General features: G+C 34.9%; 1 protein-coding gene and 1 long non-coding RNA gene across 2 annotated transcripts; both read left to right on the top strand.

Annotated features, from left to right (window-relative positions):
- Positions 1 to 6,525: 6,525 nt before the first annotated feature.
- On the top strand, positions 6,526 to 9,338 carry LOC137825339 (uncharacterized). Its single transcript, XR_011083302.1, has 3 exons — positions 6,526 to 6,738; positions 8,830 to 8,900; positions 8,996 to 9,338. It is a non-coding gene; the product is annotated as an uncharacterized lncRNA (long non-coding RNA).
- Positions 9,339 to 9,699: 361 nt separating this feature from the next.
- On the top strand, positions 9,700 to 13,067 carry LOC137806697 (uncharacterized). The gene is made up of 2 exons (XM_068606938.1): positions 9,700 to 12,239; positions 12,326 to 13,067. Exons 1-2 carry the CDS (start codon positions 9,700 to 9,702, stop codon positions 13,065 to 13,067), a joined length of 3,282 nt encoding a protein of 1,093 aa, XP_068463039.1.
- Positions 13,068 to 13,486: the final 419 nt, after the last annotated feature.

Below are 13,486 nucleotides of genomic sequence, written 5' to 3'. Positions count from 1 at the left end.
AATTGACCCTAATTTCAATTTTTATCAAATTCGTACAATTTACTCACAAATTCAGTGTAAAAAACTCAACAAAATTGTAAAACCATGACCCAACTTTAATTTAGAGCCATGTCATTATTGATGTCATGTTCCTTTGAAATTACTCTTTAGAATAAAGTCGTACCACTACAACACAACCTATCATAAATATCCATTTACACAATTTAGTAAATGATTATTATCATAACTATCATAAATATTTAGAAAAACATATTATCTTCATCAAATATTTAGAAAAAATATTAGTAACAAATCAAAGCAATGATTAATAAATTAAATATATATATATAATAAGAATTAGTCTTTTAATAGATTAATAATATAAAAATTATTATCTTTTTATATATTACTACTAGATTAATTCTATGATTTCTATTACGAAGTACCCAACAAACACTCCTAGGATAAGTTTTAAATGGCTCTGATACCATATTACGAAGTGGACCAAACCATTGTTAAAGTTCCAGCCACCAGCCACAGAGCATGATATTGCTTTTGGAGCCATGCCAAGAGTCTAACAATGGCACACAAAATCCTTTTCAGACCAACTTTCATTCTCACTCTCACATTCCACAAAATGCCCATTTAAGTTTCATACCATTCATTTCACCGCTCACAACAACAAACTTTTTCCTTCCTTAACACTCACTCAATCCCACTCCCAACTCCATCCAACAACAAGAACAACCAGCAACACTCACACCCACTTATGGTGCTCTAATTTCAGCACCACCACCACAATTGAGGGTTCAGAAAAATGTTACCTTTACCTCACGGACGAGGAATTGATGCGACTGTGCGAGATGGACACCTTCAAGTCCTCAGGACCAGGTGGTCAGCACCGTAACAAGTGTGAGTCTGCAGTGCTCCTAAAAAACCTCCCTACAAGAATCATTGCTCAGGTTTTTCCCCTTTCCACTCTCAAAATCTTGTTGAATAAACTTTAAATGTAATTTGTGGGTTTTATAATTAGAAGTTACTAGAAAATAGTAGAATGAGAGTTTGGATATGTGAAAGGTCAAAAGTTGTGAGTGAGATTTTAATTATGTTGTTAGTGGGGTTTTAAGGCCATAATGAAGATTTTTCTAGAAGAGCTTCGTAAAGCCTATAAATAGGATGCTCTCTCATTTGTAATATGCACCACAGAAAGAAATACAAAGAAAAGTGTTTTCTTTAGAGAAAATTCAAGTGTGAGTGATTGCTTGTTTTATAATTTGGTATCAAGAGCCAATGGTGAATGTGATGGGTCAAATACCGCTACCATGGTTATCGAAGGTGACCACATATGAGAATTGGAGCATTCAAATGAAAGCTCTTCTCGATTCTCAAGATGCATGGTGGGTGGTCGAAGAAGGTTTCGAAGAACCAACAAATACCACGGGTTATACGGCGGCTCAAACCAAGGTGTTGAAAGAGATGCGATCAAAGGATAAGGCGACACAATACATGTTGTTCTGAGCGGTTGATGAGTCGGGCTTTGAGAAGATTGCCAGTGCAACTACTTCAAAAGAAGCGTGGGACATCTTAAAAAAGGTGTTCAAAGGAGGCGACCGAGTTAAGCAAGTGCTTCTACAAACTCTTCGTGGCGAGTTGGAGAGCATGAAGATGATGGAGTCGGAAAGTGTATCTGACTACATTACGCGTGTACAGACTGTGGTGAATCAACTCAACCGAAACGGTGAAACGTTGACCAATGCACAAGTTCTAGAGAAGATTTTGAGAATATTAACCGACAATTTTGAGAATATTGTGTGCGTAATAGAAGAGTCAAAGACCTAGCAGCGATGCTCATAGTCGACGAGCTTGCCGGTTCTCTCGAGGCACACGAGCAACGGAAAAAGAAGAAGAAGGAGAAAACACTCAAGCAAGCACTTCAAACAAAGGCGTCAATCAAAGACGAAAAGGTACTCTATCATCAAAATTCTCGAATATAGAGGGCGTGGTCGTGGAAGTCGTGGAAACGGTTGTGGTGGAAAAGGCAGCAATAATGAAGGGTACTATAAGGAGAAGGAAGAGTCGAGCCAACGAAATTGGTGTGGAAGAGGACGTGGTCGAGGAAGAGGAGGCCGATCGAATTATTCCAACATCGAGTGCTACAAATGTCATAAATATGGTCACTATGCGAAGGATTGCAGCTCTGACAAATGTATAATTGTGGTAAAGTGAGGCATTTTGCGAAAGATTGTCGAACTGATATAAAGATAGAAGAAACAACCAACCTAGCCTTGGAAAACGAAACAAATGAAGGTGTTCTCTTGATGGCTCCAAATGAAGTCAACATTAACAGTGACACTTTGTGGTACCTTGACTCAAGAGCAAGCAACCATATGTGCAGTCACGAGTACCTATTCAAATATATGCAAAAGATTGAAGATGGTCATGTGTCATTTGGAGATGCATCAAAAGTGGAGGTCAAAGGGCGAGGTACGGTTTGCTACTTACAAAAGAATGGTTTAATTGGGTCACTCCAAGATGTTTATTACGTACCAGACCTTAAAACCAACATTTTGAGTATGGGGCAACTCACGGAGAAAGGTTACTCGATATTTTTGAAAGACCGGTTACTACACTTGAAGAACAAGCAAGGACGTTTGGTTGCTCGAATCAAGATGGCAAGAAATTGGATGTACAAGCTGAATTTGAGAAGTATACGAGAAAAATGTTTGCAAGTCAACATAGAAGATAAGGCATCGCTGTGGCATCTCCTTTGTGGTCACCTACATCATGGTGGCCTAAAAGAGTTATCGAAGAAGAATATGGTGCACGGGCTACCCAACATGGACTACGAGGGAAAATTTTGTGAAGAATGTGTGCTCAGCAAGCATGTGAGAACCTCGTTTCCAAAGAAGGCTGAATATTGGGCTAAGAAACCTCTCGAATTGATTCATACAGACATATGTGGGCCAATTACTCCAGAATCTTTCAGCGATAAAAGGTATTTCATTACCTTTATCGATGATTTCTCACGAAAGACTTGGGTTTATTTTCTGAAGGAAAAATCTGAGGCATTTGAGGTGTTCAAAAAGTTCAAGGTGATGGTGGAGAAGGCAACTAATAGATAGATCAAAGTTGTACGATCTGATAGAGGTGGCGAGTATACTTCAACGGCTTTCATGGAGTATTGCGAGGAGCAAGGCATAAGAAGATTTCTAACTGCACCATACACTCCTCAACAAAATGATGTGGCCGAGAGGAAGAACCAGACCATTCTCGACATGGTTCGATCAATGCTTAAGAGCAATAAGATGCCAAAGGAATTTTGGGCGGAAGCTGTGCAATGCGCCATCTATGTGCAAAATCGATGTCCACATGTGAAGTTAGATGATCAAACACAACAAGAGGCATGGAGCGGACAAAAGGCAACAGTTTCTCATCTCAAAGTGTTTGGTAGTGTGGCTTATGCACACGTACCAGATCAACAAAGAACGAAGCTCAAAGACAAAAGAAAAAGGTATGCTTTTATTGGGTATGATGAGAAGACAAAAGAATACAAGCTCCTTGACCCGATAAGCAAGAAGGTGATGGTGAGTCGTGATGTGCGAATAAATGAAACAAGAGAGTGGGATTGGAACAATTCTTCAGAGGTTATGATTGAAGATGGAGAATCATCAGTTGTTGCACCGACAAGTATAAATTTCGAAACAACCGACAAGTCAACCCATTGGTGTGAAGTGGGTATTTAAGAAAAAGATGAATGTTCAAGGCGAGATAGAGAGGTACACGGCGCGACTCGTTGCGAAGGGATACAAACAAAAGGAGGGAATTGACTACGATGAGGTGTTTGCTCCTGTTATAAGAATGGAGACAATTCGATTGCTCTTTTCCTAAGCGGCTCAATTTAAATGGCTGATATTTCAAATGGATGTCAAGTCGACATTCTTGAATGGTGTGCTTGAACAAGAAATCTACATCAAACAACCACCTGGGTACATGAAAATCGGAGAGGAGAAGAAGGTGCTAAAATTGAAGAAGGCACTTTACGGGTTGAAGCAAGCACTGCGGGCATGGAATACTCATATCGATACATACTTCAAGGAGAACGGGTTCATGCAATGTCCTTACAAGCATGCTCTTTACGCAAAGAATAGTGGAGGTAACATGATATTTGTTTCTCTTTATGTTGATGATCTCATTTTTATGGGTAACAATATTGAGATGATAGAAGAGTTTAAGGGCACAATGAAACAAGAATTTGAGATGACAAATTTGGGATTGATGAAGTTTTTCCTTGGTTTAAGGTTAGACAAAAAGATACGAGTATTTTTGTATCACAGAAGACATATGCAAAGGAGATTTTGAAGAAGTACAAGATGGAAAATTGCAACCCAGTATCAATACCAATGGAACCAGGTGCAAAAATCTCAAAGTTCAATGGAGGAGAACGTGTCGATGCAAGTAGATATCGCAGTTTGGTAGGAAGCCTTCGTTATCTCACATGCACGAGGTCGGATCTTTCGTTAAGTGTCGGCATCATAAGTCGATTCGTGGAGGAACCGGTTTACTCACATTGGAAGGCGTTGAAGCGAGTCCTACGGTACATCAAGGTACTGTATCACTCGGATTATTCTACTCAAAAGCAGAAGATTACAAGTTGGTGGGTTACTCTGACAGCGATTGGTGCGGAGACATAGATGATCGGAAAAGTACATCGGGACATGTATTCTTTATAGGCAACACAACATTTTCTTGGCTTTCAAAGAAGCAACCGATCGTGACGTTATCGACGTGTGAAGCTGAATATGTGGCAGCATCTTGGTGTGTATGTCATGTGATATGGCTTAGAAACTTGTTGAGCAAGATGGACCTAGAGCAACTAGGTGCAACCGTGATTCAAGTTGACAACAAATCAGCAATTGAGTTGGCAAAGAACCCAGTGAACCATGAAAGAAGCAGACACATTGACGTTCGTTTTCACTTTATCCGTGATCATGTGAAGAAAGGAAGTGTAGAATTGGTGCATGTGACAAGTCAGGATCAAGTTGCGGATATCTTCACAAAACCGATACCGAAAGTACTTTTCGAAAAATACAAGAAGGTGATTGGCATGATGGATGGTAGAAACATTTAAGTTTATGGGAGAGTTTTGTTTTATAAACTTTAAATGTAATTTGTGGGTTTTAAAATTAGAAGTTACTAGAAAATAGTAAAATGAAAGTTTGGATATGTGAAAGGTCGAAAGTTGTGAGTGGGATTTTAATTATGTTGTTAGTGGAGTTTTAAGGCCATAATGAATATTTTTCTAGAAGACCTTCCTAAAGCCTATAAATAAGTTGTAATATGCACCACAAAAAGAAATACAATAGAGAGAAATACAAAAAAAGTGTTTTCTTTAAAGAAAATTCAAGTGAGTGATTGCTTGTTTTACAAATCTCATCTTGCTTCATTTCTCGTCTTGCTTCATTTCTCGTCATGGGGTTGTTGCTGCTTCATTTGTTGATCGTTTAGTCTTCAGAAGACTGCTCCCAGCACAAGAACCGCACTTCTGCGCTGAATCGCCTTCGCTCTCTTATAGCTCTCAAAGGTATCTCTTTCACTGTTTGTGTTGGTAACCAGAGGATGCGAAGGATATATAGATCATATGAATCAGCTAAATAAAGAGTATACGCAGAAGGTAACATGTTGAACTGGTAAAAGATTCAGAAAATGTACATGGTGCTCTGATGCATGTTAAAATGTATTGTGCATTGGCAAGTAATAGATCACAACAATTTCACTAAAAGTAACTTACTCTAATAGAATTTTAGACTTCTACTAGTTATTTGTTTGTTTGCTGTTCCAAGTTTGATTGTTTGATTCATTCATTGTTTCTTGTGTCACATTGCAATTTGCACACAACGAATAAAGTGATTGACAATTTTTTTGCACAAGACTGCTGTGCCCAAACTGAGTGCACTAGTTAAGTGTGAGGAAACCCTCCCTTTGGCTTGTTTGTTTTAGTTTTACCAAAGGACTAGCCTTTGGCGTTGTTGTCACTGAGGTGAACTTTCAATTTTCACTACACCATTTTTTACTTTAGGCAACACTGACATATCAACGGGTAGAAAAGTGTTGCCTAAAGTGAGTATAAGCAACACTTTTTTATTGTTGTCCACTTAGTAAGATTTATTTACCTTTATCTCAAAGTATTTAGAAAAAGTGTTGCCTATTTATTTTAAGCAACATTTTATAAAATGTGGACCAGATTGTGAGTACTTCAAAGAATGCTTTTAAAATTGTAGACATGTTAAATAGTATTTTAGGCAACATTTTTTAAAATGTGGTGTTTAACTAATATTTTAGATAACATTTTTAAAGTGATTAAATAACATATAGGCTTAGTTTTTAAATTGTGATAATTAAGTTTTTAAATTGTGATGATTAAATTGTGATTAATTAAGTTTTTAAATTGTGATAATTAAGTTTTTAAATTGTGATTAATTAAGTTTTTAAATTGTGATAATTAAGATTCAGCTTCGTCACGAACTTACCTTGTTATTGAGTTGGCATTGAGTGGTCGTCATTGAGCTGGCATTGAGTGAGTGAACCTTGTGCCATCACGAACGAAGACTCTAAGTCGAAGCCGAAACCTTGTGCCAACAGAAACCCTAAGCTGTTCGCTACGAAGCAGGAGTGGCATTGTGCGAGTAGTAATGTAAGCTGTTCGTTCTTCAAATTCAACCACAATGACGTTGTCGGAGGCAAAATGATGTGAAGAGACCGGTTTAAGTTTTCTTCCTTCCATTTTCGCATCTGTTCGTTCTTCATTGTGCTCTGTTTTGCTTCTCTGTTGAATTTCTTGCATTTTAGGTTCTCTGTTGGATTTCCTGCATTTTAGGTTATCTGTTGGATATTTTCTGTATTGTTTGTTCTCTGTTGGATTTCCTGGCTTTTAGGTTCTCTGGTGGATTTCCTGCATTTAGGTTCTCTGTTGAATTTTCTGCATTTTCTGCATTTTAGGTTCTCTGTTGGATTTCCTAGTTTTAATTTTAGGTTCAGCACATTGCTTTCTTCTTTTACCATTTCTTGAATCTTTAGTTTGGCAATTTCACAATTTGACTAATAAAATCCTTGTTTCAAAATTCCATAAATTCCTATATTGTTACAAAGTGAAGGATTCTTGGACTATAGTTAAGGAAAAGAACTTTTAGTTTATAACTTACTAAAGCATTTGTATCAAACTAAAAGGACACAGACAACCTAAGTGGCTTATAATATTGCAGAATAGTTTCCCAGTAACATCATTCAGTTTGGTTAAAGTCCAACTAGTAGCTCAGCTTCTCTGTTTTTAAAATGGAGACTAGTCAACTTGATTAGTGCATAAATCAACAAGAAAAGGAACAAGATGGATTTTAGGAAAATTACAAGAAACATGATGAGAAACAATAACCTCTGCACTCAAAATAATTCTTTGTTTTCTTTCTTTAGTATTTCATGGACTCAGATTTTAGGATTTATTTACTTTTTCGAGTGTATTTCTTTTTAATTATAATTGTAGCTTGGACTTGTTAATTGGACCTCAATTGAACACATTCAATCAAGGTGAATAGTATAAGCTAATCAATTGTGAATATTCAAATTTATCAGAATTTAATCAGTTGGTTGGTATTTGTTATTTTGCAATTGGTGCTGCAAAGGTATAAACTTAGTAGAAATGCATAAGAGGAAAATTTACATGCCCATTATATTCTGTGGACTTAGTAGAAATTTCCTTTTTTCCCAATCAATTGTTTAAAGATTAATCTATACTTACTATTGTATCTGCTTTTCATACCAAAACAATTATGGATGATGTGCATCAAGTATTGTGTTTTTTAAAGGCAAAGAGACAATAAGATCACTAAAATTGATAATCATACAGTGTTGTAGCTAAGTTGTAATTTCTTAGTAGCAGAGAAACTGTATCAACTTTCTTGTTATTAAAAATGAGAGAGAATGAAAAAACAAGAGCACTGTATGAGCATGCCCATAAATAAGGTAGTAGTCATTTTGCAGCTTATGAAAAATCCATCTATTCCTAGCACTTTTGTCTGTTGAATGTTATCATATTGTAATGTGAAAACTCAGATACCCAATAATTTTGAATTTTGAATTCCTTAACAAGTAGACATATATATTAAGTATTATAATAGTTTTTTATAAGAGAATTAAGAACCATAATTAAGTATTATGATAGTTTTTTTTTATAATTTTGATTAGGAGAATTTATTGTATCTAATTATTGGAATTATCAACGTAAATGACAACACATATATTAGTTCCAACATAAATGACAGATTCTTGCATATATTAGTCTAATAATAGTTTTTTATATTGATTGATGAGCATTAGGAAGGCATTAATTTGGAATCAAATTTTTGAACACCCATCATAATCTCCAAATCAAAGACTAATGTAACTAGCTCAATTCACATTCTACTATGCTAATTTCAGCCTTTCATTTTGCATATAATATCTTATACTCTTCTATAATCTCTCCCATCCCATTAATAATTTATTGTTTATTATGTGATTGTTGTTCCATATATTCTGTCTAATAAATTCCTATTCATCCCATTTTATTTTTTATAGATTATAATTTTTAAGTTTAGTAAGTCTACTCTTATCTTCAACAATCGTAGCTATTGTTATTTTATTTTTACTTCAATAGATTATAATTTTTAAGTCTAGTAAGATTACTTTTAATTTTTACTTCAATAATTATATATATGTATATTTTTAATCCCATAAACTACGTACTAAAATATTGTACTACTCCTAAAAGGATAAAATTTATTTTAATGTTATTTTAATAAAAATAAATTTTATTTATAGTTTACACGTGTGAAAGGCTGGACCACTTCCCTTTATAAAAGGAAGATAGAGGGAAGAAGAATACCCTCCAGGTTTATCTTTTATTTTCTATATTTAATATGCCCTTTTTATTCTGATGGATTTTATTTTCTATATTTAATATCCCTTTTTATTTTTTCCCTTTTAGGTGAATTTGGCTGATGAACTGAAGTTGTATGAAGATTTATTTGATAGCACCGAAGTTTCAAACCTTATTTCATAGGTGAATGATATAAGAATTTCTGGAAAAAAGTGACACTTACAAGGTAAATTACTTGATTGTTACTATTTCCTTGTTTCCTTTTTTAATAGGACTTTATTGATAGCAAATAGTTGTGACAATTTGCACAACAGGTCCTTTGTCCATATTCTTGAAGTTGGAAGTTTCAGTAAGAAAATGTGATTGACTTGTATATATTTTGTCTTTGGCTCATTTAAATAGTTGAATAGTCTATTGTTATCAATATTCTAGCTCAAAGTGTCTGGTTGGACTTAACAATATTTAAGTTTAAGTTATTGTATTTTAATATTTTTTAGTAAGTATCATTTTAATTAGGATTCAAAATGTGAGATGATTGGAAATCACTTTTACGTTACGAAATAGACATATATATATATATATATAAAAAGTATTAAAATAGTTTTTATATAAGAGAATTAAGAATTATAATTTTAAATTGCAGATTTATCTCCTATGTGTCCTATGTGTCAGCTGCATATTTTGTAATTACAATCCCAATTTATACAATATTTCTTGCATATAATTTGTGTACATAATTAATAGTTAATTCTTAGGCAACTAATTAGAAGAATTTCTTGCATATAATTTGTTTATATTTTACATTAAAGGTGATGGAGAAAGAGTGGGCAAAATTCCCAAGGTTTAGCAGAGAATATATAGATGGTCTTGAGTCATTTTTAGATTTTGCTTACACTAGAGGAAGACCTCAAGGACGTGAGATTTTATGTCCATGCGCTGATTGTAGAAACTGTGTTTGGGCAAGAAGACATGTGGTTTATGATCATTTAATAGCCACGGGCTTTCTAAAAGGATATAAGGTTTGGATTCACCATGGAGAAGAAATATCTTCGACTACAAAAAGTGATGATGACATGATAGATAATGAAGATTCACAAGATGATATTTATGGCTTATTGTATAACACACATAGAAATGTGGTAGAAGCAAAAGGAGGCAAAGAGGGTCCTAATGATGAAGCTAGAAAGTTCTACCATTTGATTAATGATGCAAATCAAGAACTCTACCCTGGGAGTAAAAACTTCTCCACTTTATCTTTCATCATTCGACTGTATTTATTGAAATGTCTTCATGGTTGGAGCAATTCTTCATTCACTGATCTCCTACAATTACTAAAAGAGGTTATGCCTAGTTTGAATATTCCTGATTCTTTTAACAAAACAAAGACTGTGATTGGTGATCTAGGCCTTGATTATAAAAAGATTCATGCGTGTCCGAAAGATTGTATGTTATTTTGGCAAGAGAATGAAGGTCTAGATGTTTGCAGTATATGTAAATCTTCACGATGGAAGGAATTTCCAAATGCCAATTCTGAGGTTGAACAGCCAAAATATGAGCATAAAGTTCCTGCCAAAGTATTGCGACACTTTCCATTGATTCCTAGACTTCAAAGACTATTTATGTGTTCAAAGACTGCTAAGTCCATGAGATGGCATGAAGAAGAACGATCGAAGGATGGGAAAATGAGACACCCCGCTGATGGTGAAGCTTGGAAGAACTTTGATAGTCTTCATGAAGATTTTTCTACTGATTCGCGCAATGTAAGACTTGGTCTGGCTAGTGATGGCTTTAATCCATTTAGGACCATGAGCATATCACATAGCACGTGGCCTGTGATGATGGTGGTGTACAACTTTCCACCTTGGTTGTGCATGAAACCTGAATATACAATGTTATCATTGTTGATTCCGGGACCACAATCACCAGGAAATGATATTGATGTGTACCTTCAACCGTTGATTCAGGAGTTAAAAGATTTATGGGAGTTTGGAGTAGAAACATATGATGCTTCAGAAAATGAAACATTTTTATTGCGTGCCGCTCTTCTATGGACTATCAGTGACTACCCTGGGTATGCGATGTTGTCAGGTTGGAGCACCAAAGGAAGATTAGCTTGTGCATATTGTAATTATGACACTAAATCATCCTACTTGAAACATAGCCATAAAATGTGCTATATGAACCATCGTGTCTTTTTACCAATGAGCCATCCTTGGAGATCTAATAAGAAGTCTTTTAATGGAAAAAAAGAATTTGGATCTACACCACACATGTTAGAAGGGCCAGAAATCGTAGAAATGTTAAAAGATTTCATCAATGAATTCGGAAAGAATGCAAAAAAGACAAGTGATGGTCCATGGAAAAAGAGATCAATCTTTTTTGAGTTGCCTTATTGGGCAACAAATAAATTACGTCACAATTTGGACGTCATGCATATTGAGAAAAACATATGTGATAGTATTTTGGGCACTCTTTTGGATATTCAAGGGAAGACAAAAGATCATGTTAATGCTCGTTATGATTTGCAAAATATGGGAATAAGAAAGGATCTTCATCCAAGGGAGATTGATAAAGGTCGAGTACAATTTTCAGCAGCCTGTTTTTCAATGAATGCTAATGAGAAATCTATCTTTTGTGGTGTTTTTAAGGCTGCCAAATTACCAGATGGAAGTGCATCAAATATTTCAAAGTGTGTGCATGTTAATAACAAGAAAATATCTGGTTATAAGAGTCACGATGCACATTTCATGTTGCATTACTTACTACCAGTGGCAATAAGAAGCATTATGCCTGATACCGTGGCTAATCCTCTAATTCGATTTGGGTCATTCTTTCACTCTATATGTCAAAAGGTTATACAAGTGCAAGATATGGATTACTTGGAAGCAGAAGTAGTACAAATACTTTGTCAATTAGAGATGATTTTTCCACCTAGTTTTTTTGACATAATGCTTCACTTACCTATTCATTTGCCGAATGAAGTGAGATTAGGTGGCCCCGTTCAATTTCGATGGATGTACCCCATTGAAAGATATTTATGCAGACTGAAGAATTATGTTCGAAATAAAGCTTACCCAGAAGGTTCTATTGCTGAAGGGTATTTGGCAGAAGAGGCTTTGACTTTTTGCTCAAGATATTTGCATGGAGGTGTAGAAACAAGGTTAAACAGAGAACGTCGCAATTATGATCACAATGATGTATGTGAAATAGATGGAATTGATTATTTCTCAAGTCTTGGTCGCCCTATAGGAGGGAAAAGTAATGGTAAACCATTTTCTATAGATTTCACATCGAAAGCTCAAGCTCATCGATACCTCTTATTCAATTGTGATGCAATTGACATATACATCAAGTATGATAATAATTTCCTATCCTTTATATCTTGTCATATAAACTTATTATGTAGTTTTAACCAATAATATATTGATGCCTTTGCAGAGAGTTTGATGAGAGTGTTAATAGGGGCACTAAAAGAGGAAAGTGGGTGAAGGCCAAAACCCAAAGTCGAGAATTTAGTGAATGGTTCAAAACTCGAGCCTTGAAAGATGACGTGTCTTCTCAAATTAAAGAGTTTTCTAGAGGGCCAAATAATGTTGCAAAGAGGTTTTCAGGTTACCTCATTAATGGATATAGATTTCATACTATGAAGCGGGATGCCAAACACAAAACTCAAAATTCTGGTGTAACATTGGTTTCATTGACTTCAAGTTTTGCAAGCACAAAGGATGACAATCCAAAAATTGAACCCATAACATATTATGGTGCAATCAAAGATATATTTGAGTTAGATTATTATGGTAGTTTCAAGTTTGTGATGTTCAAATGTGATTGGTTTGAGGTCGAAGAAGATAAATATGGACTTACTTGTGTATATTTCAACAAAAAGCTTTACCAAAATGATCCTTTTATGCTAGCTTCTCAAGTCCATCAATGCTTTTATATCGAAGACCCTTTAGATGCAAATAGGCATTATGTTTTGAAAAAGGTTCCAAGAGATTTATTTAACATGGGTGACCAATCAAATGGTGTTGAACTAAATGTTGCAAACAATGATGGTGAACTAAATTGGGCTAGGGAAGACATGCCTGTCACAATATTTGAAAAATCTTCTAGTGTAGGCCAGAGAAATGTTTTTAATGAAGATGATATTGATGAAACTTTATTTGACTTCATGGACTAGATACTTAAAATAGGTAATAATTTTGTTACCTTTAACTACTTACTACTACTACTATTGTCTTATATATTTGTTTTTCCAATACTAAATGTGGACACATCATTACACTTTTGCATACATTTTAGAATTCTTGCTATCTAGTGTTATCTAGCCATTTTTCTATTTGCAACAAACTTATAGTATTATTTCTTGGCAGGCTTGTATCAATTCTTTGCTTAATCATCTGTTGGCTTCAATTATTCAAACAACAAGGGAGAATATCTCATATTCACTATTTAGAGGTGAACTTCTGCTTTAACATATCTTTGAGTTATGAGTTATTTATGATACACAAGTTACAATGAAGGTTATATTTGTCACTTTCAGTATCTATCATTGACCCATCACTCACAATTTTGTGTTCTTGTTTTAGTCAATGGGAA

This window comes from Phaseolus vulgaris, chromosome 11 (assembly GCF_000499845.2).
Source record: "Phaseolus vulgaris cultivar G19833 chromosome 11, P. vulgaris v2.0, whole genome shotgun sequence".
In the NCBI taxonomy this organism is placed as follows: Eukaryota; Viridiplantae; Streptophyta; class Magnoliopsida; order Fabales; family Fabaceae; genus Phaseolus; species Phaseolus vulgaris.
This window is presented reverse-complemented; position numbering and strand designations above follow the sequence as displayed.